At 43.1% G+C, this 26,936-nt stretch overlaps 1 protein-coding gene across 1 annotated transcript in view; it reads right to left on the bottom strand.

Moving 5' to 3' along the window:
- GRM7 (glutamate metabotropic receptor 7) overlaps nt 1-13,599 on the bottom strand; it is a 489,509-nt gene extending 475,910 nt beyond the window's left edge. The window contains exon 1 of the mRNA XM_077821561.1: nt 13,021-13,599. Within this exon, the coding sequence (XP_077677687.1) occupies nt 13,021-13,599 (579 nt within the window). The remainder of the gene's footprint in view (nt 1-13,020) is intronic.
- Nucleotides 13,600-26,936: the final 13,337 nt, after the last annotated feature.

Raw genomic sequence — 26,936 nt, 5'->3', positions numbered from 1 at the left:
TTAAGTCTCCCACAAGAACCAGGGCCTGTGATGTGAAAACTTGTTAGTTGTCCGAAGAAAGCCTTGTCTATCTCATCCTTCTGGTCTAGTGGTCTATAGAAGATGCTCACCATGACATCACATTTGGTGCTCTCGCCTCTAAAACTTAACCCAAAGATTCTCAACAGGCTTTTCTCCAGTTTCATATTAGAGCTCTGAGCAATCATACTGCTCTTACTTACAGTGCAACTCCTCCACCTTTTCTCCCTCGCCTGTCCTTCCTGAACAGCTTATATCCATCCATGACCGTGCTCCAGTCACGTGAGTTACCCCACCAAGTTTGTTATTCCAATCACATCATAGTTCCTTGACTGTGCCAGGACTTCAGTTCCTTCTGCTTCTTTCCCAGGCTTTGTGTACGGGCACCTAAGATAATTAGCCAATTGCCCTTCTTTCTCACTATGAATCAGGAGGCCTCACTTCTTGCGCCCTCCTCATTATGTTTCCTCCTGTTATCCCACTTCCCCACTTACCTCAGAGAATAAGTCTCTATCACCCGGTGAACCTAGTTTAAAGCCCTCCTCACTAAATTAGCAAGCCTGCCTGCGAAGATGCTCTTCCCTGTCTTCATTAGGTAGATCCCATCTCTTCCTAGCAATCCTTCTTCCTGGAAGAACATCCCATGGTTGAAGAATCCAAAGCCTTCTCTCCGACACCACCTGTGTAACCACACATTTACTTCCACAATTCGATGGTCCTACCTGGGCCTTTTCCTTCAACAGAGAGGATGGACAAGAACACGACTCGCACCTCAATCTCCTTTAACCTTCTTCCCAGAGACACAGTCTGCCGTGACCCACTCAAAGTCATTCTTGGCAGTATCATTGGTGCACATGTGGAGAAGTAGGAAGGGGTAGCAGTCTGAGGGCTTCCTCGGCAGAGACTCCATCAGATCCTGAATTCTAGCTCCAGACAAGCAGCACACTTCGAGTTTCCTGGTCTAGACAGCAGACGGATGACTCCGTCCCCCTTAGGAAGGAGTCCCTGGCCACCACCAGCCATCTCCCCCTCTTGGAAGTGGTGGTCATGGAAACCCCATCCCTAGAACAATGCATCCCATGCCTTCTGGTCAGTGGAGTCTCCTTCTGATCCTTTCCCGCAGATAAATCTTCCAAACCATTCTCTGCCATAGTACCTGTGCAGAGAGCCTGAAAATGGTTTCTTACCTCTATCTGCATTGTGGTTCTCCTCTTTCTTCTTCTTCTGGAGGTCACATGCTGCCAATTTTCTTCCCTGTTCTGCACTGCCCTCTGATTCTTCAGCATGCTGTGCCTGCAGTACCAAACGCTGACTTCTATCCAGAAAATCTTCATTTTCTCTGATGCAATACAGGTTGATACTTGAGTATCTAGTCCTTTAACCTGCTCTTCCAATATGGAGACCAGCTTGTACTTTGTACAGACGAAGTCACTTTTGTCCTTTGAGAGAAAGACAAACATGGCACATCCTATGCAGGTCACAACAGCGGATCACTCACTATCCATATTGTCTTCCTTCTAAGAGCCTCTTCAGATGTTGCATTTACTGCTCACAGAAGCCTGAAAGGCAAAAAAAACCATAAAACACACCTCGGTGGGATCTCCCCTAGGTGAACTCCCTCTGTTTGCCTGTTGTCTGCTCACTCAGTTCACAATTGACTGCGTTTTTTAATAAGGCTTCTGGCTCAAATTTCCTTCAATTTGTTAACAAAAACCAAAATGCTAGCCACAAGTATTCAGTGTTGTTCCCAGGATATGAGAAATACAAGTTGGATGAGGCCTTCAAACAACCCTCTAACCTCTCATGAGCTTATCGAAAAGCTCTCCACAGACCAAGACCACCAACTCAGAGGCACCAGCCCCCACCAGAACCTGTAGAGATCTCTACTGCTATGATGATCAACACCCACCACCCCAACAACACCCCTTTTGAAATCCATGGGTTCTACACATGCCTATCACAACTGTATCACCTGAGAGTGAACACTTCTCACAAAGCCATCACTATATCCAACCTCTCAGTCCTCAAAGGAAACCTGCACAACACAAGTCTGGGAGCTTAAATTCATAACTCTGCTAAAATGACAAATTCATGGATTGAATAAAGAAACTGCTGTAGCAAGCCATGAATCCAATCTATAAACCATTAACTGCATCTTGCATCTTTTTCGTCCCCCCCTCCCATGACGGGGGGAGGGGGGAGGAGGAACAGGGGTGTGTGTAAACAGGCCACTTCACCTTCAACAGTCCCCTGAAGTGTGTGTTAACTACTTATGCCAAACAATTCATTCCACATTGCATTTAGCTGTGACACAGAGTACATTTCCCAGACCTCAAGAAGGGCTCTCTGTAAGCTTGTCTCTCACCAACTTCTGTTGGCACAATAAAATAGATTGCCCACCTTGTCTTTACAGCCACAAGTATGCATCTTACAACAGCGTAAGTGTAGCTAGATAAACAGAAATACCTTTCTAACTCCCAAAACAATCTTCCCACCCACTTACTCTACCCTTGGAGAGAACTTACCATTTAGGGCACACAGCAAGGGCTAAGAGATGTTATCTGTCACAGCAAACAGGGGGAATGAGTTTCAGAACCAAGCGTCTCCTGCTAAAGCCACAGCTCCCTTCCCATTTAAATCAGAAGCCTGTTAATTCAAGTGCCTCAGATGATCACAACACAAGGAGAAAGGTAATCTTTAAGTAAGAGCACTACGAGAGCTTGCTTTTTGTGTGTGTGTGCGCACGCATAATTAAGTATTCATTTTAAAATACTCCAAAGAATTTTGCTTGTAATGCCCCTTCATCCAGAAAGTCACTAAATACTCCCTTTGCAACACATGCCTTAACATAATATGCTAATCCTTGCCTTAGTGACCTGAAAATGACACAGCAAAAGTATCAATGGTCAAACTATAAGCCACGCTACGTTAGAGAAGAGTCTGGTAGTGTGCTGCTGCAGCAGTTAGAGTCTATTTAAAAATTTAACGTTAAACATCAAGGAAGATATCAAAGGAAGTGCTGACCCTCAGAAGAATTGAGAGATGGCCCCAAAACTGATGACCTCGCTACCATTCTGTATCAGCCTAGTTTTAGGAAGCAAATTTCTCCCAGTCAAACACGCACGCTAAGGATATGGACAGACTAGCTGGTGTCAGATCACAATACACATGTGCGTTGGTGTCTATCAGGTTTTGTAATTATAAAGCACAACACTCACAAGCCTTGACATCACAACCTCACACAAGTGCTAACATGCTCAATAGTCCCTGAGTTACAAAATAAAATAGGTCATGGAAGCCCAGCCTCAGCGAGCTTGGGCTGTACCATCTGTGCAAAGATTCTGCGTTACTTCATGGAGACTCAGAACCGCAGTAGACATTAAAGGCCTGTCTGAGAGCAGAGGGGGTTTCAGAGAGGAGGAACTTCTAACCCAAGCCTGTTATTTTTGAAATCAGTCAGTTTGAATCTTTTTCTAGCCCCAGTTCAGCCACAAAGTCACCTTTTCTCCCTATCTCTTTCAGAACAAAAGACCTTCCTGCTAGTATCTGCAAGATGTGAGCACAGTTGTGTGGACGAAGAGAATGGCTTTGAAATAGAAAGAGTTGCTCCACACAACTAAGATTTATGGGAGAGATTCTGTGCTGGGTCTCTAAGATGCCCAGCAGGTCACATGCAACCCAGAGGGAGGAAGGACAAAGTCACCTTTACACGTTCCACATTCTAAACTGCTCCAGGGGCTGGTCCCTGTCATAATTTAGATACTGCTAAAGAGCTAACTAACTTACAGCAGCTTCCTCAGGCTCCTCAGGATCTCCACAGCACTGCTTGTGAGTGCCCTTGACACTCTCCTCCCCACCTCCTAGTTCCCTGTGCCAGGACTTACAAGGAGGTCTTCAGAAAACAGTCTATATGGCTGCCTTTCATAGCTCCTGCACTGGGGGATCCTTGCTCAGCTGGAACCAGGACTTTCAGAGCCCCTTTATGCTGCTCCACCCCCTTTACCTAGCATGGAGGGGCCAGAGTTTTGAGTGGAGTGTGTTCACAATTCCGCATAAGGATCAGAACCTGAAACGACTTACTCACATGCTTAATGCTATGCAAATGAGTAGTCTCACAAACTGAATGGGACTAACTCATGCTTAAAGTCAACCATGTGATTAAGTCTTTGCAGGATTAGGGCCTATGTGACGCTATGACCTTCCCCCTCCTCCCTGTTACTCTGGATTTTCACCAGTGTAACTGTTGCCTTCAGAGGAATCAGTCCAGATTTACACCAATGTAACAGAGCAGAATCTGTTATTATGAAACCAGTATAGAATTTTGTGAGGAAAATCACTTTGCCCAGAATGCCTACCCTCTGTCCTATTACTGTGAATTTATTGAATACCTTGCTATTCAAATTGCTCTAATTACATGCTTCAGATCTTCCAATATTATGATCAAATTCATCATATTCCTATCCCTGGGATACTTTATATTGTCATGTTGAGATTAATTTGCATATACTAACAATAGAAATAGTGGCATCTGATATGATTCAGTGTATTGTGTTGGAAGGTTTTAATGCCTTCAGGCAAAACTGATTACTCAGATAAAATATGAAATGTGTTATGTAGTTTTATACTGTTGGCATTGTGGGGCTCAAAATGTGAATATTCTTTATGAAAATTAATGTTTTAAAATGACTCCTGTTTACATGACATTTCAAATTGGTCACTTTACCAATGTATTCTTTGAAGTGAAGAAATTGCACAATTTTGTTTGCTGAATATATATTTTCACTGAATGAACTGCTACCTTTTAATTCCCACATCTCCATCATCAATGGATGCCCTGACTCTGCCAATTATGTCAGCCTTAATCAACTGCTTAACCTTTTCTCCTGCAAGCACCATCACCTTTCTTCCATGCCACCCCTTATACATGCAATGTCGCCCCCTGAAAAAAAATCCTCTAAAGCCACTACCATATCTTCCCCCAAATCCCTTCTAAAGACTTGTTTGTACCATGAAGTCTACAAATGGCTGTCAGCTGACAACTGCTATGCTGGGGGCTAGCTGAAACTACTGCTACTGATATGCTTCTTTGACTCTATTAACAACAAAATAAGCGTTCGTGCCAAAATATTGCACATAGCTAGTCTATGAAAAAATATGTTCATGTTACTCTGACCCTAAACTCTGTCCCATCTGTTAATTTCATCCACCTGTAACTTGGCATCCAAGATTGCCAACTCTTTGGGGGCAAGGATTGTCTTTTACTCTGTACAGCACCTAGAAAAACAGAGTAAACAATAATAGAGTAAAATATGTTCATTACCTCACCTTGTTAAAATTATTTAGGTAGAACAATAAAAACAAGGAAAAGCACTTAAGACGGAGAACATAGCTTGTTGAAAAATGAGAACACAATTCGGTGAAAAATGGCAAGATGTTGAATTTGATTCCATTTCACGGGCTTTAAAACTAAAACATTTTCATGGTTTAGTCAAAAAATGAAAATTTTACAATACTCAAAACTTTATTGAAGTAGTTTTGAAGTTATTGAATTATCTCCTTTACAAAAATGTCTGGAAAGACTTCTGAGCAGGATTCCAAAAAAAATGTTGATTAAAAATAGGCTAGGTACTTTCCAGTCAGAGGATGATTCCGTCCCTGCCCTGAAGAATGCATAATCCAGTAGATTCATTCAAATTAGTAATTTGGCATATTATTTGTATTGTTAACTCAGATCCAATCAGATGGGACTCTGCATGCATGCAGGGCTCCCCCTGTGCAGATCTGATTTCAGGATCAAAGTGTATGGACCAATATCATGTTTCCCCACTGGAAACGACGAGAAAAGCAAAGATATGAAGGAAAACTCAGTCTCAATTTGTGAAGTTCTAAATACCTTAGCAATAGGTGCAAGGGGCTTTGTGAAAGCACATTAAACAGGCACTATACAATCTAATTTAAAACAAACATAGGAATCATCTTTCCAAACCACACAGATGCTTCAATATCAGAGGGGAAATTGTCTGGAAGATTAGCATGTTCTTCAAAGGGCCAGTCCCTTCCACTTAATCCCCAGAACTCCTTAAGGAGCCATTATACCACGGTTTTCCCACCTGTTCAGGAGGGGGGCAGCAAACATACAATAGGAACTCCCTGACTGGGTCACCATTACTTCGCACATGCCAAGAGCTCATAATGAACAGAGTGGTTCTTCCCTAGTTCCAGCCGCATCCACCCAAAAGCTGCAGAGCCTCCAACCCTATCTCGTTCATGCAGAGCCACTGCCAGTTTTCCAAGGAGTAAGTTGCTTTTAGATTTCTCTTCCATTTTTGATGGCTCTCTCTGAACCTATCATCCACAATTCTTAAACCAGTGATAATATCACAAAGCAGCAGTTAGATGAAGGGGAAAGAGCAGAAGAGGGACAGACACCGTGGAAGTTGCCATAGGCCTGATCCAAACTCCACTGGAAAAGACTTCTATTGACTTTACGAGGCTTTGATTCAGGCACTGTGTGACAAGTTATTCTGATGCTTAATACTTTTACTTCAAAAAAGAAAAAGAAAAAATCTAATAAATTAAAATGACCCTTCCTACCTTACCCACTTTCACCTTAGTATTCCAGTTGAGATGCGTTCCTACCCTGTTATAGCTTTCCTTTCCCACAATCCTGTTAAGGCTTTCTTTTGTTCATGTATATATCCAAATGGTAAGCATGAAAACATTGGTCTCTCTTACAGAGCACTGACGTGTTTACAGAAATGGGAATATATTCAAAAGCATCTAAGGGATTTAGGGGAACAAGTCTCACTGATTTTCAAAAGGATTGTGCTCCTAAATCCCTTAGTGATTTTGAAAGTCTCCCCCTTTTAGATGACCATTTCCAAAAGAATTAATATGGGTAAGGAAAGATGATATTTAGATAAAGAAAACTGTCTATTGACCAGGAATTATACTTGCTGAAGACAGAAGCTAAGGCAACAATTTAGTTCAAAATTTTAAGTATGTTTGTGGATTCTAAGAGAAGTTATTTTTACAATGTGTTTTAAAGAAAGTGTTGATTTCCCCATGCTACATAATTTCATTATCCATTTTACATATTTAGTGAAAATATTTAGTAATTTTTTCAACATAGTTACTGACTTTCATGGACACTACATTCATAATGAAATAAATTATATTACCTTGTACCATTAGGACTAATAGTAGTGTTGTAATACAACATAAAGTGTAAATAAAAACACTGTTTTGAAATTCATGATGCATTTCAAAACAGTTTTCCAAACTGATCCTATTTTATTTTTAAACTGGAAGTTTAATTTACAATTGCCATAATCTTTATTGGCATTTCCTAACAGAATTTTAGTCCAAAATCAATAGGACATATTTAACATATGCACTTATATTTACATTCCCCGCATCAGGTATACCCATTCAATTATTGTCCAAAGTTTACTAAATCTTATATGATATTAATGTTTACTGTCCCTACCAAAGATAAGGGACCCATTGTGCCAGGCACAGTCACACAGTAAGAGACAATGCCAACCCCAAAAAACCTTACAATATAGAAAGACATTACACAGAGAGAAAGGAAGTATTTTATATTCACTAGACAGAGGGAATCCAAAGTGCAGAGACTAACACCTTCAAAAGTGCCTAAGTGATTTAGGAGCCAGTACCCCATTTTCAAAAAGTGATTTAGGCACTTAGTCTCTTAAGACATACCGACTTTGAATGACTCTTAGACTCCTCTGTTCCTAAGTCACTGTTGAAAATGGGACCTCAGCACTTTTGAACATTTTTCCCTAGCCCAAGGTCACCTAGGAAGGCTGTGGAAAGCCATCAAATGAACCCAGATCTAAATTCCAGTCCACTGCCTTAATGACAAATCCAGCCTCCTTTAATGGCTACATTTGTGTGAGAGCAACTGATTGCATTTCTCAAAACTTCACTCAGAATTTGGCATGAGAAATCATAGAAGGATGTAGTTTTATGGGACGTGTACTGCCTTTATTCCCCGTGCCTGACTACGATCCATCTCCATGCATGATTCAAAGGGAGTGTAGTGACCCAATTTTGACTAGTGCATCACTCTCTCTTTCCCTGAGAGAGCTTCCCTTCATCAGAATGAGCATATTAGCCCAATATGTTCATGCTGCTTTTGGACTTCTGAGGGATCTGTGCTTGGATCTGGAATAAGAATACAGCTCATAGTATCCTAAATATAAAATATCCAGTCTACTCATACTATCGTTCTAATGATGGTGTAAATCAGTGATAGATGAACTGTCCTTACCAATACTAATTCTTTTGGAAATGGTCATCTAAAAGGGGGAGACTTTCAAAATCACTAAGGGATTTAGGAGCACAATCCTTTTGAAAAATCAGTGAGACTTGTGCCCTTAAGTCCCTTAGATGCTTTTGAATATATTCCCATTTCTGTAAACACTTCAGTGCTCTGTAAGAGAAACTAATGATGTCATGCTTACCATTTGGATATATACATGAACAAAAGAAAGCCTTAACAGGATTGTGGAAAAAGAAAACTATAACAGGATTAGGAACCCATCTCAACTGGTAATGCATGGTAAGGTATGGTGAATTTAACGTAGATTAACTATTCATTGTGTGTTTAATGCTCTTATCCTGGAATAAAAATGCCCTTTTTCCAAGTTAGTGAACTCCATGATGCCAACAAATCACGAACAGCTATTCCAGAATAACTCATCAGGTAGACAAGCTCTAGAGTGGTATGCAAGTGGGAGAAAGGAGAGGTCTTTATTAATTACATAAGGAAAATGAGCAAGTTAATTGCCAAGTGTATATACACCCACATCATTTTTCACCAAATAGCATCCTGCACCTGCAACTGCAAGGATGAATTAAAAGTGAGAAGCATTCAAAACACTGTTTACCCAAGCTGATGCACCTGATGGTATCATCTGTGATGTTCCCAACCTCTACAGCTGACGCCAGGGCACAGTACAGAAACCTGCATCGTTAACCTTTATTCACCTCACTCCATGTATAATCTCCTTCTGGGGGCGAGGGGGGAGAACACCACAAAATGTAGCTCTCTGGAGTCATTGGTGATATGCACCAAGTTGTGCATAGGCTGCATGCATATGGTTTGAATATAAAGGGTGCAATACAAGATCCTCTGTTCTCTCCTAAGATACTGTGAGGGAAATGGAAACGTTAATGAGTGGAATTTTCTTTGCACTAGCCTCAACAGATGGAAAGAAAGAGCTGATCTGCATGATGCTGAGGAAAACCTGTTTGTGCTTACTGCATAAAATAAATGTTCAAGAACCGTTCATCCATGTTAAAAATATAACCCCCGTAATGTTGCCAAGGTCGGTGAAACCTACAGTGATCTGTGGAGTACGTGCTGGGTGCACATGTTAAAGATGCTTGGGGAATTGACACAAGTTCCACCTCCCCCTTCCCCTCCCCCCAGATAAACTTACTCCCCACCCAATGCTAGTTTGCATATTTAGGCTATTTTCCTTCTTCCGACCCTGTTTTTAGATATACATCTTCCATTCTATCCTCTCTACATGAGATATTCTGAAATGCAACAAATATTGAGAGAGAGAGAGAGAATAGATTTCTGTGCGATTGGAGCCGTTTAAGCAAAGCAGAACGCTGTAAAATATGTAGTCAGTACAATTACATAGCAATATTTAGAACTTCCTGTTTTTAGCATGCTTTGATTAAAGGTATCCTTGAATTGTGTTATTCTGGACATACATTGTAATATGTAGGAGTAAGTTAGATGTTATTGCATGCATTCAAACTCAGTTACATAACAAAACCGGGAGATCTTACGGACATTGTTTCACTACATAGAAGGAGCACAGTACCAAGATTTGCTTTGGAATGATGCAGAAAGTAGGTTGGTTGATTTTGACACAGTTGCTTGTGAAAGCCTAAAGCAAATACTGTTTAACTAGGACCTCGGCATTTTCTCATGTGCATCCTCCACAGGAAGTGTTTCACATTTGTAGTGTAGCTTGAGATCATTTATTTTTCACTGAGTCCCTGTTATAATTCAGTAAGACGCCTTGAATGCATTAACCCCTCCACTAGATCTAATTCTCTCTCTCTCACACACACACACACAGACACACACACACGGGTTATTTGTATTTCTGCCAGTTGTGTGATCTGCCAGGTCTGATGTTACTACGAAGGGCCGTTCTATTGTTGTATCTGCAGCTTTAATGCTGTGTTGTAGTTAAAATCCAATTTTGTACCACTTCTTAAATTTGAGGGGGGGGGGCGGTGGCTGGAGACGAGAATCTCAACTAAAAATTGCTCCTCGGTGTTCTTCAAGGTGTGGCAAAAATAATAATAATGATGATGCTGATGATCCAACTCTCAATCCGGGGAGGGGAGGAGGAGGGGCAGGGACAGCAGTGATCAGCGGCTCACTTTGTGCCTTGTAGGTGACGACTGCCCCTGGCAGCCAGATGGCAAGAAAGGAGCCCCCGTGAGTTCTTGAAACAGAAAAGTGAATTTGCCAGGAGTTCCCGCGTCTGTAGCCGGAAAAAAACAAAAACAAACAAACAAACTTGCCTGTTGCAAAATAACGTGAGGAGGGCTGGGGCTGGGGCTGGGGCGCGAGAAACCCCGGTACCAGCAATGATGTGTCTGGCGGGGGGTGTCACTGGCAGCGCTTCACGCTTCCCCGTCGGAAGCCCCAGGCGTCTGGCACGGAAGCGCCGCGATCGCCCCCGACACAACGCCCATGGCGGGATGGGCCGGCGACCGCCAGCCGAACCCGAGCCAGCCGCTGGAACCTGAGGGCTGATGAAGGCGCCTTCCTCGCTTCCCTTTTGGGCGGGGAGGGGGGGTGTGTGTGTGTGAGAGAGAGAGAGATGGAAACCATTATGAACCACGGAGCGATCAGCACCGGGTTAGAGGCGAGCTACCCTTTCCAACAGCCCCCCGCGCCCCCTTTCCCTCTGCCTGGCTGGGCACAGCCTTTGAACGATGTGGGCGCTCGCCAGGCTTTCTGCATTACACTCCCATCCACCCCCCACACACATACACACACACACGATCTCTCTCTGCCACCCCCGCCCTCCTTCTAGGCCGATACCGATACTCATGCAATGCGATCCCTCCGAGGGCTGAACCTGGAAAACGCAGGGGCGAAGGAGAACGGGGAAAATACATACAAGTGGCGCTGAGGGGGGGGGGGGTGCGTAAAACAATGCGAGGTGCCTCAGTGAGCCAACCTGCACGCTACAAGTGGATGCATCTATTCTACCTGCAGCCTAGGCCCCCCCGCTTTCGGCGCGGCGAGAGCTCAGCTCCCCCCCCCCCCCAGGAGATTCGGCTCCTCCACCCTGGACGAACAGTTGCAATTTGCAAAGCGGACTAAAAATGATCGGGTCCTGCTGCGCTTGGCGTTTTGGCTCCACCCTCCCTGCCTAGCTCGGGTTTGCGCTTTTCTCCCTGCCGCTCACAGTACCATGACCGCTCACGCTCGCCTCCCCGACCCTCTCACATTCAGAGAGAAAGGGATCATCCAGCCTCCTGTCCAAAAGCAGCGCCTAATGATGGAGACGCTCCCTGGGCCCGATCCCTTCCCGAACTCTTTGGCAGAGGCTGTGCTTTAGGTTAATCAAATCACTTGCTATCGCTCCTCTTCCCCCCCCCCCCAGCACCATCCACACTTCGCCGCATAGATGGGGGGATTTCAAAGCGGCGGCAGAAAAGCAACTGCCTGGATACAAGTCCAGAAGGAAAAACTTGGGGAGAGACCTGCCTCTTTGAATCCTTAAATACAGCAGCGCATGGGCCCATGCAGGGGGATTTCAGTGCAGGGACTCACATAACGGGGGCATGGATCTGAATGAAGCGGGGAGGAGAGAAACAGGAAGCACTGCAGCAATCCACACACCCCAATCCTTTAATCCGTCTTCTCAACTCATCCTTTAGCACTTGAAGGAGGAATTAAAGCCTGAAGCAATCCAGCAGGAGCTGTCCCTACATCCTCCCTGCGCTACCCAGCTACGTGTCTGGACAGGGTTTTAAAGAGTCCGGGGTTGAAACGGACTTAAGGGTTTCAGTTGCAAGGGCTGGGTTTTTCGGGGGGGGGTTACTGAAATATATCCCTCCCGTCCCAGGGGTTACTGCATTTCCTCCCATATATGAATCTCGCTTAGAACGAGGTGATTTCGGAACTGGAGTTCTGGTTTATCTACTACCAGCTGGGAAGAGAAAAATGTCATTTAAAGTAGATCAAACTATGGTTTATTGTTTAGCTGGATGAAGATGTTTAAACACAGACCGACTTCTGCAGCTGTAAAGTGGTGACAGGAGTGGAAATTAAAAGGCAAGTGAAATAATGGGGGAAAAATCAAATGAAAAATGTACATATTCTCTCTCTTATATACATACACACGCATTTGGTTGCGGCGATGTGCACTCTCATTCCCGTGTAACTCATACTAAACTAATCCAGGGGGCTGTTCGGCGGAACCTGCGGTACCCAAAATGTGTCCTCATCAAAAACCTGTCATATTTCCTGTTTGAAACCATTTGTGCGCGCGCCCCTGTTCTGTTGCCTTTTACAAGCGGGTTTGCCGAGCCATATTTCACTCTACTGCAAACCCATTTAAATCACAGCCTTGTTTTTTTCCACGGATTGCTTCTTGCAAATGGGGCGATAAATCCAGAAAGTGTCATGCACGGTGGAATAGAGAGGGGTGGGGCATTGTTAAGAGAGAGAGGTGGGGGTAGGAGTGGAACGATGTTTAGGGGAATTAAAGGGGGAAAAAAACACACCTAAATGAAAATGGAGAGTGTAAAAAGTGCATCGCAACTCTGCGAGCCCCTGCTACCCCTGTACAGTGGGGAAGCCTCAGTAGAGTAGACATGACGAAGGGAGCAATAAATCCATCCGTTTCAATGACAAACCCAAAATAAGCCACCACCACCACCACCACCCCCCACTGCCAAACAACCTGACGACTCCGGAGCCCCTACCTGGAAAAGCCTTAAGATGTTCGCTACCATAATGGACACTGAACTTCCAGATGCCCCAATCACTCCAACCACTTTCTCTGGCTTGACAAAGACCGGTGGTTCCCCATTGGTGCACCGCACGTCGGAGGTGTCCTTCTGGATCAGCGCCTGGACAAAAGTGAGCGACTGCTCCAAGGCATAGGTGTCCCTGGAACAAGTGTCCAAGATCCGAGCCCCGAGAGTCACGTTGGGCAGCAGGTCCGGGTCGCTGTTGATCTGGTCCAGCGCGTACAGCATGGCCTCGAGCCGGTGGATGCCGTTCTCTTTCTTGATGTCCCCGCAAGGCACTCCGGTGGGTCCTTTGGCGTGGACGGGGAAGAGCCCCCCCAGGGTGATGTCTCCCTCTATCCGGATGGAGTGGGGGGCGTACATCTCCTGCCCGTGAGCCACCGCAGAGAGGAGAAACTCCAGCAGGCAGCAGGGCAACTTGATCAAAGTCAGGAGATGGAAGAGCCTCCCCAGCCGGATCATGGTGCTGCCGCTGCTCGGGCGATGGCCAGATGCCCTGGCGTGGCCAGCGGGGCACCCCTGCGGCTTCATGGGCAGAGGAGGGGGAGATTCCCTGCGGGTGTGTGGGGTGGGGAGGGGATGGGGTGGGAAGGTCCGTCTCCTGCCGTCCGCCCTCTCCAGCGGCACAGCACTGGGGAAAGGTAAGGGTTTGCTATCGCTTTAAAGGGTCGCTCGGCTGCTCTCCTCCTCCCACTCTCCCCACCTCCTGCTCTCACCCTCCCCATCCCGGCTCTCCCGGCGCGTCATTACGCAGAGATGCGGGCTGAGGTAACCGGAGGCAGCGAGGGAGGGATGGGGCTGGGGGGCTCCCGAGGCTGGGCTAGGTCGCGCTCAGCGCCTACTGCAGCCTCTCCACCCGTGCGCTTGGTTTAATTCCTCCCCGCCGCCCGCTGGGAAGCGCGCAGCCAGTGCCCTGCCCTCTCGGTATCTTCAGCTTGTAGGAGGGGGGCTGTGAGAGGGGAAGGAATATAGCTGGCTCCACCCTGCTGGATCTTCGTGATTTTTGGCCCCAAATAGTACCATGAAAATAGAAACGCCCAGCCACTTCTACTTCCCAAGAAAACACAACCCCGACCCTGATGGATCTAGTCACAAACACCCTGCATCTGGCACTCAGGGCTGCCCAGTTACGGCCCTCAAGCCCCACTTTCCACTGCCTATCCAGAGAGCACCTCTAGCAGCTGCTAGTGCATTAAAAATAGCTAGATCTCACCCCAAAACCTGATCCTGGCAGATTCCATGCTCTCTGCTCCCCGCCTGGCACCAAAAAAAAGTGTGCTGGTACCAAAAAACCTGGATCTGATAGTTGAATCCTGCCAGTTTCTGGCAGCAGCCGTCCCCATTCTACTGTCTAAATGGTAATGAAGCGTAGCTGCTTCTACTGCACACAGAATCTTGACCATAATGCATCCTGGCATAACAGCACCACAAACATCTCTTTCTGGTACCTGGATCCGGCTTGGCAAGTTTTGGCCTCAAAGAAAATACAAGTATGGCAGCTTCGACTTCACTAGGAGAATCATCAGAACCCTGATGTATCTCAGCCCAACAGCACATGGGAAAAAAACCCACCGTAACACAACATATGCCTGGTATCTGGATCCTACTAATATTTGGTCCCAAAACATCTGGCGCGTAGGGTTTCGGTTTTTTAGAGTAACCTCAAAATTGAAGTGCAGTTGCTCCAATTTCACGACAGAAATCCAGAGCCTGATGCATCCCTACTCCACAGTCCCTCTTTGTCCCCCACAAAACACCACATATCCAGCACCTGGAGCCTGTTGGAGCATATCATTTTTAAGTGCCGTCCCTTAAATTGTCAAAGTACACAGACATCTCACCACTCCTCCTAAACCAGACAAATCCATGTTCTGACACTTTCCCAGTGCAAGAGTGATTCAAAATATATTTATAGCACCTGGGTCTTGCCAGATCCAGAACATTTTTTGCCATAAAACTCTACAGTCTATTGCAAAATTAGACTACACGTATAGCTGCTTCTAGTCCACTACAATAATCTGGCCCAGATACATCCTGGTACAGGAGCACTTGTCAAATCCAGGATGGGTGCAGCTACAGCAGGGTTGTGTCCATTTCCCCCCACCTAGATCCCCCAATTTTTAGCTTTAGCTAGCCAGCAGATAATCTGTATCCAATACACTGCCTTTCAATGAAGCCTCAGCAACCCATAGCTGACATTCTTCTCAACCCTCTGATACTGCCACATTTCATCCCATAAAATTGAAATATTTCAGTAAAACTGGGCTAGCAGATGTGAATGATCATATTAAATATGGTTTTAACCAACTCTTGATTGATATTTTCAAAGCAGTCTAGGGGATTCAGACATGTCTTTCATAAATTTTCAATGGAAAGTGGATTTTTACATCTCTAGATGCCTTTGAAGCAGGGGTGGGTGGGGAGGGGGGTACCTCAGTGCATCGAATACAAGGATTGGATGAACTGGGGTCTAGATCCGAGAGTAATTCAGAGATTAGATTTCTGAAATGGAGAGGATTTGGATGCTGAACACACGCACTAATTTGGAACATGGTCTGCATTTTTGGGTGCACTAGTAACTGCTACATTTTTACTCTATTTAAACAGTAGCATTTAGCACAAAAATGATGGGTTCAGGTGCTAGATATATATGTAGCTGATGCTCTTGAGGGTCCAGAATTTCCTGGAAAGATACATTGCTCTCTTCACATGGCGAAATTTGGAAAACAGGGTCAGAAAGGGCAGGACCCAGCAGGATTGAGGTGGATTTTTTGAATAGGATGTTTGGGGCTAAAATTTGGGAGGATCCAGGTTCTGGGACAAATATAACCTCTTATGATTTCATTTTATCTGGTTATGAATAAAAAAAACTTTAAAAAGCCACACACCCCTAGACCCTCTGACTCAAAAAATTATACAGTGACTAAAATGCTCAATATTCATTATTCAATTATTCAATTCAATATCAATTATTCATTGAGCTGTATGTCAGCTACTCCCAGATTTATATTTCTTAAAAGTTTGATTTGTTATTAAAGCAAAGTCAGCCCCCTCAGACAAAAATGTTAACTCATTGACTATGGGGCTGTTCATGTGTGGGATTTCCCCCTCCCCTTCTCTTTCTGTTTGTATGTAGTTTAACTATTGCTCATCATCATGTTGACACAATTGGGACAAGGTGTCAGTTTAAGCAGAGGAGCCTGGGATGGTGGCATAAACAGTTATCCACATCTGGTCAGAGATAAGGCCAAAAGTGTCAGTGGGAATTTCACATCTCTACAGGAAACTCGACTGCTGCCCACTTCATACCCACAGGTTTTGACGTGTCCACCGCCCAAACAAATTGCAACCCACCTACTGCCCATTCATCATCCCTCACTCATATAGCCTAATCTATTAGTCAGTTCCGTTGTTTGTTTCTCAATCGAATGCCTACCTTGTTCACCTTTACACTATCACACACACACACGTTGTTAACATCAACTGCTACCCCCTTATGCCCTCATACCTATTCCCACACAGAGTAGGGCTACTCTAATGAAGATAGCGAGTGTTTTCCCTAAAGCTCAAGCATTTGGAATCCATTGACTAGGTGAGAATCTCAGCTTTCATTTTTAAAGAGAAAGAGTAAATTTCTAGCCCTTGCAGTGGTGGAGAAAAAAAAAAAAAATCTTGAAAACATGACTGAGCCCCATCCTAAATACTCAAAAACCAGAAAGCAAATAAAGAGAAACATTTTTTCAGTCTTAATTTAAGACAAATAATGATTTTTGAATACTTGTGCTTGGAAAATCTGCAGCTACATTCACTATACCTACCCTCACACAGATACAGTAAGGTGCTGTAAGGTACAGCTACCTACCTTATGCGCCTTTTCCCCACAACCTGTCACCTCAAAAAATAGTCAACATAACCTTACATGAAATGCCCCGATATCCAGTCATAGGAACATAGGAATTGCCAGACTGGATCTGACCCAATGTCCATTTGGTCCAGTATTCCATCTCCAACAGTGGTCAGCATCAGATGCTTCAGAATGAAGTATAAGAACTGCACATCTGTCAGATGTGGGATAATAAACCCCCACGATAATCTAGTTAGAGATTTGCTTCACAGTTAAACCAGAGAATTAAATATCCTTATCACAAACTGTTATATTAATAACCGGATATTCTTGAGATCCATGTAAATGTCCAGTTCCTTTTTGAATCTTAAGTCCTTGCTTCAGTGACTTCCTATAGCAAGGAGTTCACAGTTTTTATTATGTGTGATGTGGGTATTTATCATTTTTGAATTCCCCCATCTTTAATTTTTAGCCCTTTAGTCATTTATCGAACTCATCATTTTACTGTGTTATTCCCATTGACCACATGCAGTCGGCCTCCCCCACCCAATCATTTATTGTCCTCTCCGACAAGGAATAAGGCATGGTAATCTATGCATTTAGCACTTCTATTCATTTCATGTACTTGTAAGGAGCCTTTCATCATGGTATTGAAGCACTGTACATCACCAGGCGACACACTCATGCTGGTCTTCATTATTCAAAGTGGTATCCCTCTGCAGCTACCCACCCTCCACAGGCTCCCAATCTGCTTCGCTGCTGAACTCTTTTACAAAGACCTTTAACAGATTAAGCTCTGACTGTGCCAGAGACCATCTCATCACTTATGACCTTCCAAATACCAGTGCTGTAACTACAGTGGGAAAAACTCAGAGGAAGATGCAGAGCAGTTTCCAAGCCAAAAATCAGACTGTGTCCAGTGAAAAAAAACAAGACTCACTCCTCCTCCACCAGTCATTTGGCAGAAGTTTAGGATCAAAATATCCCACATCATGTTTAAATTGTGTCTGTAATCTGTACCAAATGGCTGGCAACTGGCAAGCCATTACATTACACAGCCGAAAGACTTAACAGCAGATAGGACGTTTGTACCATTTGATAACAGTACTGATTTAAGTGGTGGTAAGAGCAAATTTCCTTCTCTTCTTCTACATACTCTAGTTAGGATGAAAACATAGTATTGAAATGAATATCCACTAGTCATTTTTGTGCTATACAGTGTCCTGAGAAAGATTACAGCCCTTGACTATCACTGGATATTTTCTTTACAAATTTTAATTTGGCATAGTTGGAGAATTGTGCTCCCAGAACAAATAGATTTTGGGATCAATATGATGTGAATTGAGCCATTATTGTTCCTGTTACTAGAAGGAGGATAGGCTGGGGTGGGATTTTTGCATTTCCATTTTTAATACATACACACACACACACTGCTACACATAATATTAAAGACATACACAGAACCCACAAAGGTCAGTGCATTTTTACGCCATGTATTTGCACAATTGACATTTTACCATGGTTTTGCATAGCAGGAAAATGAACTATGATGCAAAGCCTTGAGTGCATGAGACAGATCTGTGGGGGGGAGGGAGTGGGGGGTTGTTACTGGAAGCAGGGGATGACAGTCGGTTTGGCAGCTGGAGGGTGAGTGGAAGAGGGGAAATTGGCTTTTCATAGTAAAGGTTTCCAGAAGATTTGGCATCTGAAAGGAGGTTGAGATTGAACACAATAGGGGAGGCAGCAAGACCTGGCTAGCAGTTCGAGGCCTCACCACAGTGCAGGGATGGAAGAGGAGAAGAGCTGGAGGAAAATGGTTCCAACTGTAGATGATTGTTGCCTAAATCCAGGGTTTTCAGCCTGCACATGCAGGAGGCAGGGAGACTATATGCTGGGAGTCAGACACAGGTGGCTGAACTGCAGCCAGAGAGGAGCAATGGATGGGAGTTTGGTTCCAGCAGGCACAGATGAATGCAGCAGAGTGGGACAACTTCCACGAGACACATGCTAAGTGTAGCACTTGACAGGTCTGGGAATACTGTTTGACACCACACTTCTGGTCTCTGAAGAAGAAATATCAAATAGGTGCTAGTATTCATTATGGATTAAGCGACTGCAAATGCTTGAGGCCTTTAAAAAAAATGCTATAACTTTAGGGTTGCCAACTTTGACTGAAGCTATTCCAGGAGATTCCACCCCGCCCCCCAACATGACGTAATATCATTTTCTTAAAATATCCTATTAAAATCTCCCGGATTGCTTTCAATAGTCCCTGGGAGATCAATGTCAATTCCAGGTGACTCCAGGCCAATCCTGGAGGGTTGACAGCCCTATATACCTTTTATACACAAGATCTCAGAAAACTAATTTTGTACAACTGATGTACAACTTAACTGATGAGATAAATGGAAAGTAAAGTCTCTAGGTCACAAATTTAAATCTGGCTCACAGTACTGAATTTAGGCGATCGGGGGAAGGTTTGTCCTGCCTGAACCTTAAAGCAGCGACAAGCTGAAATAAAAAGGGCCTCATTGGACAAATAAATGACTCTTGCTGCTCTGGTAGTTTAGCCAAATGAAGTTTAGCCTTATATATGGAAGAGGATATGGTTAGGGGTAGCACTAACCCCATAGCTGCTGATTGATGCCCAAGTTGAGAAAGAACTCTCTAGTCATTGCTTCAGCTAGAACTTGAGAGCATCACTGCTGGTGAGAGCTATTCCAACTCCTGAAAGAGATTTAATCTTCTTTTAAATGTGGATGAACACATATTACGGCACTGCCTAGAGGACAAATCAGGTTCAACCCCGTTGTGCTAGGCATTGTACAAACATAGTAAGTTGCACTCCCTTCAATCTAGAGTAGATGTATGGCAATGCTCATGCCTACCATAGAGAAAGGATGGTACCTTCCTACTATGCTAGTGTTAAAAAAACACAAACAAAAAACACGGCATGGAGTTGGGTATGAAAATCAGTAAAAGAATTTTTTTTTTTTTTTTAGGAAAGACTTAGTTTAGAAACCTTAATGCTGAAGCTGAATGGTGAGTAATGTGTTACACATATCCAAAAAGCGGGCCCTTTAACTTGTCTGTCAAATGGCTGAATCCATCATCCTAATCTCTATTGGATAGGTTCAGACGTTCCTAGAATCATAGAGGATCGGGTTGCAAGACACTTCAAGAGGTCATCTAGTCCAACCCCCTGCTCAAAGCAGGACCAACCCCATCTAAATCATCCCAGCCAGGGCTTTGTCAAGCCAGGCCTTAAAAACCTCTAAGGATGGAGATGCCACCACCTCCCTAGGGAACCCATTCCAGTGCTTCACCACCCTCCTAGTGAAATGGTGTTTCCTAATATCCAACCTAGACTCCCCCTCTGCAACTTGAGACCACTGCTTCTTGTTTGTCATCTGCCACCACTGAGAACAGCAGAGCTCCATCCTCTTTGGAACACCCCTTCAGGTAGTTGAAGGCTTCTATCAAATCCCCCTCATGCTTCTCTTCTGCAGACTAAATAAGGCCAGTTCCCCCAGCCTTTCCTCATAAGTCATGGCCCCAGCCCCTTAATCATTTTCATTGCCCTTCGCTGGACTTTCTCCAATTTGTCCACATCCTTTCCGTGGTTAGGGGGCCCAAAATTGGACACAGTACTCCAGATGTGGCCTCACCAGTGCTGAATAGAGGGGAATAATCACTTCCCTCAATCTGCTGGCAATGATCCTACTAACTCACCCGAATAGGCCATTAGCCTTCTTGGCAACAAGGGCACATCTGCAGCTTCTCATCCACTATAATCCCCAGGTCCTTTTCTGTGGAACTGCTGCTTAGCCAGGTCAGTCCCGAGCCTGTAGCAGTGCATGGGATTCTTCTGTCCCAAGTACAGCACTCTGCACTTGTTGAACCTCATCAGATCTCTATTGGCCCAATCTTCCAATTTGTCTAGGTCACTCTGGACCTTATCCCTACCCTCCAGCATATCTACCTCTCCCGTACCCCCCATTTTAGTGTCATCTGCGAACTTGCCGAGGGTGCAATCCATCCCATCATCCAGATCATTAATGAGGATCTGGAACAAAACCGGCCCCAGGACCGACCCCTAGGGCACTCTGCTTGAAAGTGGCTGCCAACTAGACGTCAAGCTGTTGATCACTACCGGTTCAGCCCGATGATCTAGCTAGCTTTCTACTACCTGATAGTCCATTAATCCAATCCATACTTTAACTTGCTGGCAAGAATACTGTGGAAGACTGTATCTAAAGCTTTGCTAAAGTCAAGATATATCATGTCCACTGATTTCCCCATATCCACAGAGCCAGTTATCTCATCACAGAAGGCAATCAGTTGCCAAAAAGTCAGCATAACAGCTGGCATCTTTCAATGAAGCTACAGAAAAGTACTCTAGCCAAGGATCTGGCCCTGTATTTATTGCTGAAGACACAGTTTTAAAAAAAACTAACAAAAAACACGGGCACTGGTTTTTATGCAGCTATCCAGCATGGTCCATATAAAAAAAGAACATAACAGACCAGTGGAAGCGAAGCAAAGCTGACAATATAAACAAAACAATATTTTAAAAAACTGGTAGCGTAGTATGACAATACAGCACACAGTTGGAGGTAGTTTCATACTAAATGAATGGATGTGATACAAGCAATTAATTTTTTGGTTGAAGTCAATGGTAGAACTTGAGCCAGGGCTCCTGATTATCTGGCATCAAGCAAATAGTGATTTTTGGCATTGAAACCAGTGAAAAAGCCTCTGATCCTTAACTCAGAAGAAGTTACAATGTCTGTTTATAGCTCCTGGTGTTAGAAAAACCAGCAAATTCTCTGAGAAAACAACATCTATGGGCCCTTTGATAGATCTTATTTTTATTGGATACAATATTAAACAATCAATAATAAAAATCAATATCAAGGATCTATCTTAAATCTACAAAAGAAGTGAATGTATACACCTCATTTACTCCATCTTCTGTCACCTCTGAGCTCTTGCGTTCTACGTCCTATCCTATATCCAGAGTTACAATAGTTATTGCTTAACCAAAAGCAGCATTTGAAGGATACAAAACCTCATGCTTCAGAGTGTAAACCAATCTGTAACCATGAGGGACTATGAGGAGATTTTCGTTGGGGACAAATTATCCTACGTCTGCCTCCTGTGGCATTTTGGCAACTTCCTCTGAAGCATCAGGTGCTGGCCACTGTCAGAGACGAGATACTGGACTAAATAGATGACCATAGGAACAAAGGACTTAGCACATCAGATCAATCATGCAATCAAACCCTGTGCAGACCTCATTGCAGCATTGGGGCTTTAATCTACTATTTTATCTGAGTACAGGGCACTTACTTAAAGCAGCAGTGGTCTGATATTTAGAATCATGCAGGATAAATAGGAAGAAATAATTTAACTGTTCAAAATATTGGGCTCTTCATTTCATCTGGTCAGCATTTCAAGCCACAAATGCTTCTGCTAGGAGGATAGTTTCAGTAATAAATTACATGAACAAGACAAAATCAGAATGTCACTAAATACAGGCAGGCTATTTTAGTTGTGAGAACCAAACTGCGTACCAGCCACATTTAGGAAAATAAAAATGTGTCACCGTGTACATTTATGTAGCACATATTTAGAAGAGACTGACCTTTATACATCTGTCATTCAAGCCATTAAATTTAAAGTTGACATATATTGTCAGGACGTCCAACCCAAAGTGTTCAAAAGTGAGTCAGGCCCATGAAAATCAGGAGTGATTTTAAAATAATAAGATTTTTTAAATATACGGGGTCTTTATTTCTTGTCTGGTGTTTGAGCCTTTCAGGAGTCACATTCTCCAGCTTTTCCCCACAATCAGGATAGCTAGAAACTAATTTTTAAATGAAAGCTGTGATTCTCATGTAATCACAAGACTCCAGAAGCTGGAGTTTTAAAGAAAAGATTAAATATCACAACACTCATCATAAAGAGGGACAGCTGGCAATACTGCTAATAATTGGCCTTTTGAAGCAAGGACCTTGTCCTTCCTCTCTTTAAAGGAACCTGCTCATCCATGGTGCTGCTCATTGAAAAACACCACAAAAATGAATGTCTCACATCTTCCTGTATTCAGTCCCTGCCTGCAAGAGAGGAAGCCAGTATGTCATAATCACTACTCCATCTGATCCCACTGAAGTCCCACAATGTGAACAGTGGGAATTTGAGGACTTTTCTACACTAAGGCTTTCATTGGCATAACTCCGTTGGATTGGGAGGAGGGGGTGATTTGTTGAGGACAGTTATGTCAATAAAGGCCCTAGTGTGGATGCAGCCAGCCTGCTTTTAGAGTTGATCAGGAATTTTTTGATTAAGCACTGGACATTAAAAACACCAACTGATCAAAGTTGAAACTTCAAGCAGGAAAGAGTCTATTTAGTCTAATTTCTTGCCTTGAAAAATTGTTTGAGGTTGTCTAAACACCCTTAGGTTTTGAACTGGAAGAAATTTTTTTCATTAGTTTCATATTTAAGCTAATATAGTACAAATAGTTGAAATCAAAACAGAACATTTCAAAATTATTGAAATGAAACATTTTGGGTGAATATTTCCCTCCCCTCCCCCAATCCAGATTTTAGGTTTGGAAAATTTTCACTGTTTTGATTTTTGTCTCAATTTGGGAGAGTCATTATTTTTGAAATCTCAAATTTGTGTGTCGCGCGAACAGAGTTTCCCACCAATTTATCAAGCTCTGCTTGATAAGATTCATTATGCAGACATGGTTTATTTCACTTTCCACTGGAATAAGCCATACAGGTATAACTGTGTCTGCATTAGAGGAGGTGTTTGCCATTTTAACTATCCTAGCATAATTAAAATGACAAAACTTAAGAGTAGACAAGCCCACAATACTTGCAGATTTAGATGGTGTAAATGGACAAGAAGGGGGATTTTGCTGGGACACAGCTGCTGTATGTGGCATCATCTTCTGCAAACCCAGAAGGTATCACTGGAAATTAGCAGAGTTGATGGCAGCATTTGTTACCATGGATTACCACACTACACTCCCAGCCACTCAGTGTCCTTGAGGAATTACTAGCAGCCTGGCTCCAGATCAAAACTGGTTTCTAGAGATCTCAGAATAGAATAGAAAAGCCAAGACCTCCCCACAAGAAAATCAGCCATTTTTGGAGTCCTAGAAATTTTCTGGATTTTTCCAGTGGATCTCAGGTAAGTCACAAGGTTAGAGGACCTCACATCCTTCCTACATCATGGAATAGTGAACCCTGCTCTTTCCCCTTTCTTCCACTCCAGCTTCATGGTCCCTTGAAAATTTTGCAAACGGGACAAAAACAGCCAGACTGTTGCAAGTAGCTTTTACTGTTTTAAAGATTGGTATTCCATGAGAGGGCATAATAGGGATTCTATTGTCTTTCCCCTGAAGGGTCTGAAAGTCAGCAGAGGATCTGGATATTTTTTTTAAATAGCAATCCCTACTTCAAAAAGCAATTTGCAGTGCCAAGTTTGAATAGTGTCACTTTCCTAAATGGGAAATCTATTTACTCCATCTATATATTTGGGCATCTCTATATTCATTCTCCTTGCAAGAGAAGTTTTTGGCATTTTTTCAGACCATGTAAAACACATGTCTCCCTCAAAGTCACATCAATGCATGTCTCATTACTTTGAAAGCCATCCAAGCCTTTAAAAGGAAGAGATCAATCAATTATGCAGGAGAAAAACTTTAAAACTGAAATATTTGCTATCTCAAAGGAACAAACAGGCAGATATATTAGAGGAGCACTCAAGCCAAATCAAAATCATTGCAGTTCTCAGAGAACATCATTCCCCGCCCCACCTCCAAACACATACAATGATATTGGTTTCCAATTTACTAAGAACATTTGGTACCAAATTATTCACTCCTTATTTGAAACACTTCCGCTTTCTTCAGCGACTAAGGATTTTTAATTTTTGTTTTAAATATAAATACTAGTATTTCTCTCCTTCACCACCACTCTGTAAAGCCTGCCAATAACATGATCTGCCAAAGGATTAGTTTAAAAAAATAAATAAAAATATTAAAAAACAAACACACAATTGTCTTCAGTGTGGACACTCATCTAGCATATCACGTGTCCATACTTCATTGTCTATGCCAGATTTAGGTCCAGTCCTGCTTTCCATGCACATGTCAACCTCCCCTTTAATTTTCCCTACGCAAAGAGTAGAGGGGCTTTGGATTTTGAGCCTCCAAACCCTTGAGTGACTTACCGTTATTCATGCCAGAAGTCAGTACTGGCAGAAATATCAATGTGACCAATCACTGGAGTACAGTCTACATGCCCAAAACTACTCATATGGGTATAAGGATTTTCAGGATCATACAGGATGCTACCTGAGCAAATCGTTATGTGCACATGGAGTCCAATTCAAGTCAATGTTGACTTGCATGGATTCAAGCATTTACCCACTAAGATTAGCTTTGCAGGATCAGGGCTTTAGATGGTAAGCTCCTTGGGTTTGAGACCATGTCTCAGTGGTATGGGTTTCTGGAGATTTAAATACAGATAAATAGATTTTATATAATGCTGAGCATAAAGGACATACAAACAACAAAACCTCTGCTCGCTGATTTTTCAGTTCACCTGGCAGGTCCAAACAAAAAAAAAAACCCACAAGCAAACAAACAAAAAAACCAACCAAGAAAAATTCAAACAAGGCTAAAAAAAAAATTTTCACTTCAGATCAAATGAAATATTTGGTTTGACCCCAAAAAATTTCATTTGTATTTAAATCTTTTTAAAAACAAAAAGTTAAAGATGCTTTTTGCCTGAAAAATTTCTGCCAGGCCTAGTCGTCACTAACCTTCACACCGTGGCAGCTCCGAAGGTCAGCAACACTTTTACAGAATCGAGATCCTCCTGTTCTGAAAGGAAGGGCCCCTCCTGCTTGGACTGAGGCGCTCCATCAGCAGCTGGCATTAGAAACCCCACAGGCATGCGCCTCTCTTCAGAGGTTTATAAACCAGCCGAAGAGTTAACCCCAGCGTGAAATCTCACACGCCAAGTCTTGCAACTTCCAGTCCCATCCCAGCATGAATTTAAACATCTCTACCCCTACGCCCATCCCACGTTTTAGATTGACGTATTTTATATTGTGCCCCTCCACATGACAAAGGGTACATATACGCAATTTAATAAATTGCATGGATAGATATTCTCCACTCCTTTTTTATATAAGAGAAAAAAATGGTTCCATTCCCCACAAACAATCCATCCCCCTCTCACCTCACTCCCTGAAGCACATGCTTAAGGAAGCATATGCCTTAAAGCAGCTCAAAAGGATAGATAACTGGATACATGCTTTTCACCTTTAAGTCACCTGTTCAAGTCGGGCTCAACTTACAAGCAGTCAAAAGTCACCACCACCTCAGTGCTACTTAATAGTTTCAGTGTAACAGGTTGATGGTCTAAATTGAGTTCCCTGTGAAAAAGGGGCCAGATCACAAACCACCACCATCACGGCGAGCATTCTTGCAATCAGTCTTATTCAGTTCTTGGAATCTCCGCTAACTATGAAAGAATTAGCCTTTTATCAGGATAGGAATCAAGCCTAAGACTAGTAGGAGTAGTTTGAGAAAGCATATAGACTAACACAGCTGCTACTCTGAAACATGCACTGATAGTATCCCTGTCACTCTTGTTCTATGGATATCCTAATTTAGTCTCCAGGGCTGCTCTGGCACATTTCATGACATGATCAGAGAATTGTTTTTAAAAGTTAATTTCCAAAGATCCCCTTGTAGCTATGTACTTACTAGAATTACAAATTCAGATTCTTCAATATTGCAAGCTAATCCTTTTATTTCCTCCATTAAAAAAAACCTATTAAAAGCTTGCTGTTATGATTTTATCTATCATTTTTAATGTATACATTGTTAAGAATATATGTTCAGACTCAAAACACAAGGACATAACTATCATTCTCACTTCCATCCACATGTGTTTAAAATGGAGATACAGTTTTACTTTTGTCCCTTTATACT

Source organism: Eretmochelys imbricata, chromosome 7 (genome assembly GCF_965152235.1).
Source record: "Eretmochelys imbricata isolate rEreImb1 chromosome 7, rEreImb1.hap1, whole genome shotgun sequence".
Lineage (NCBI taxonomy): Eukaryota > Metazoa > Chordata > Testudines > Cheloniidae > Eretmochelys > Eretmochelys imbricata.
This window is presented reverse-complemented; position numbering and strand designations above follow the sequence as displayed.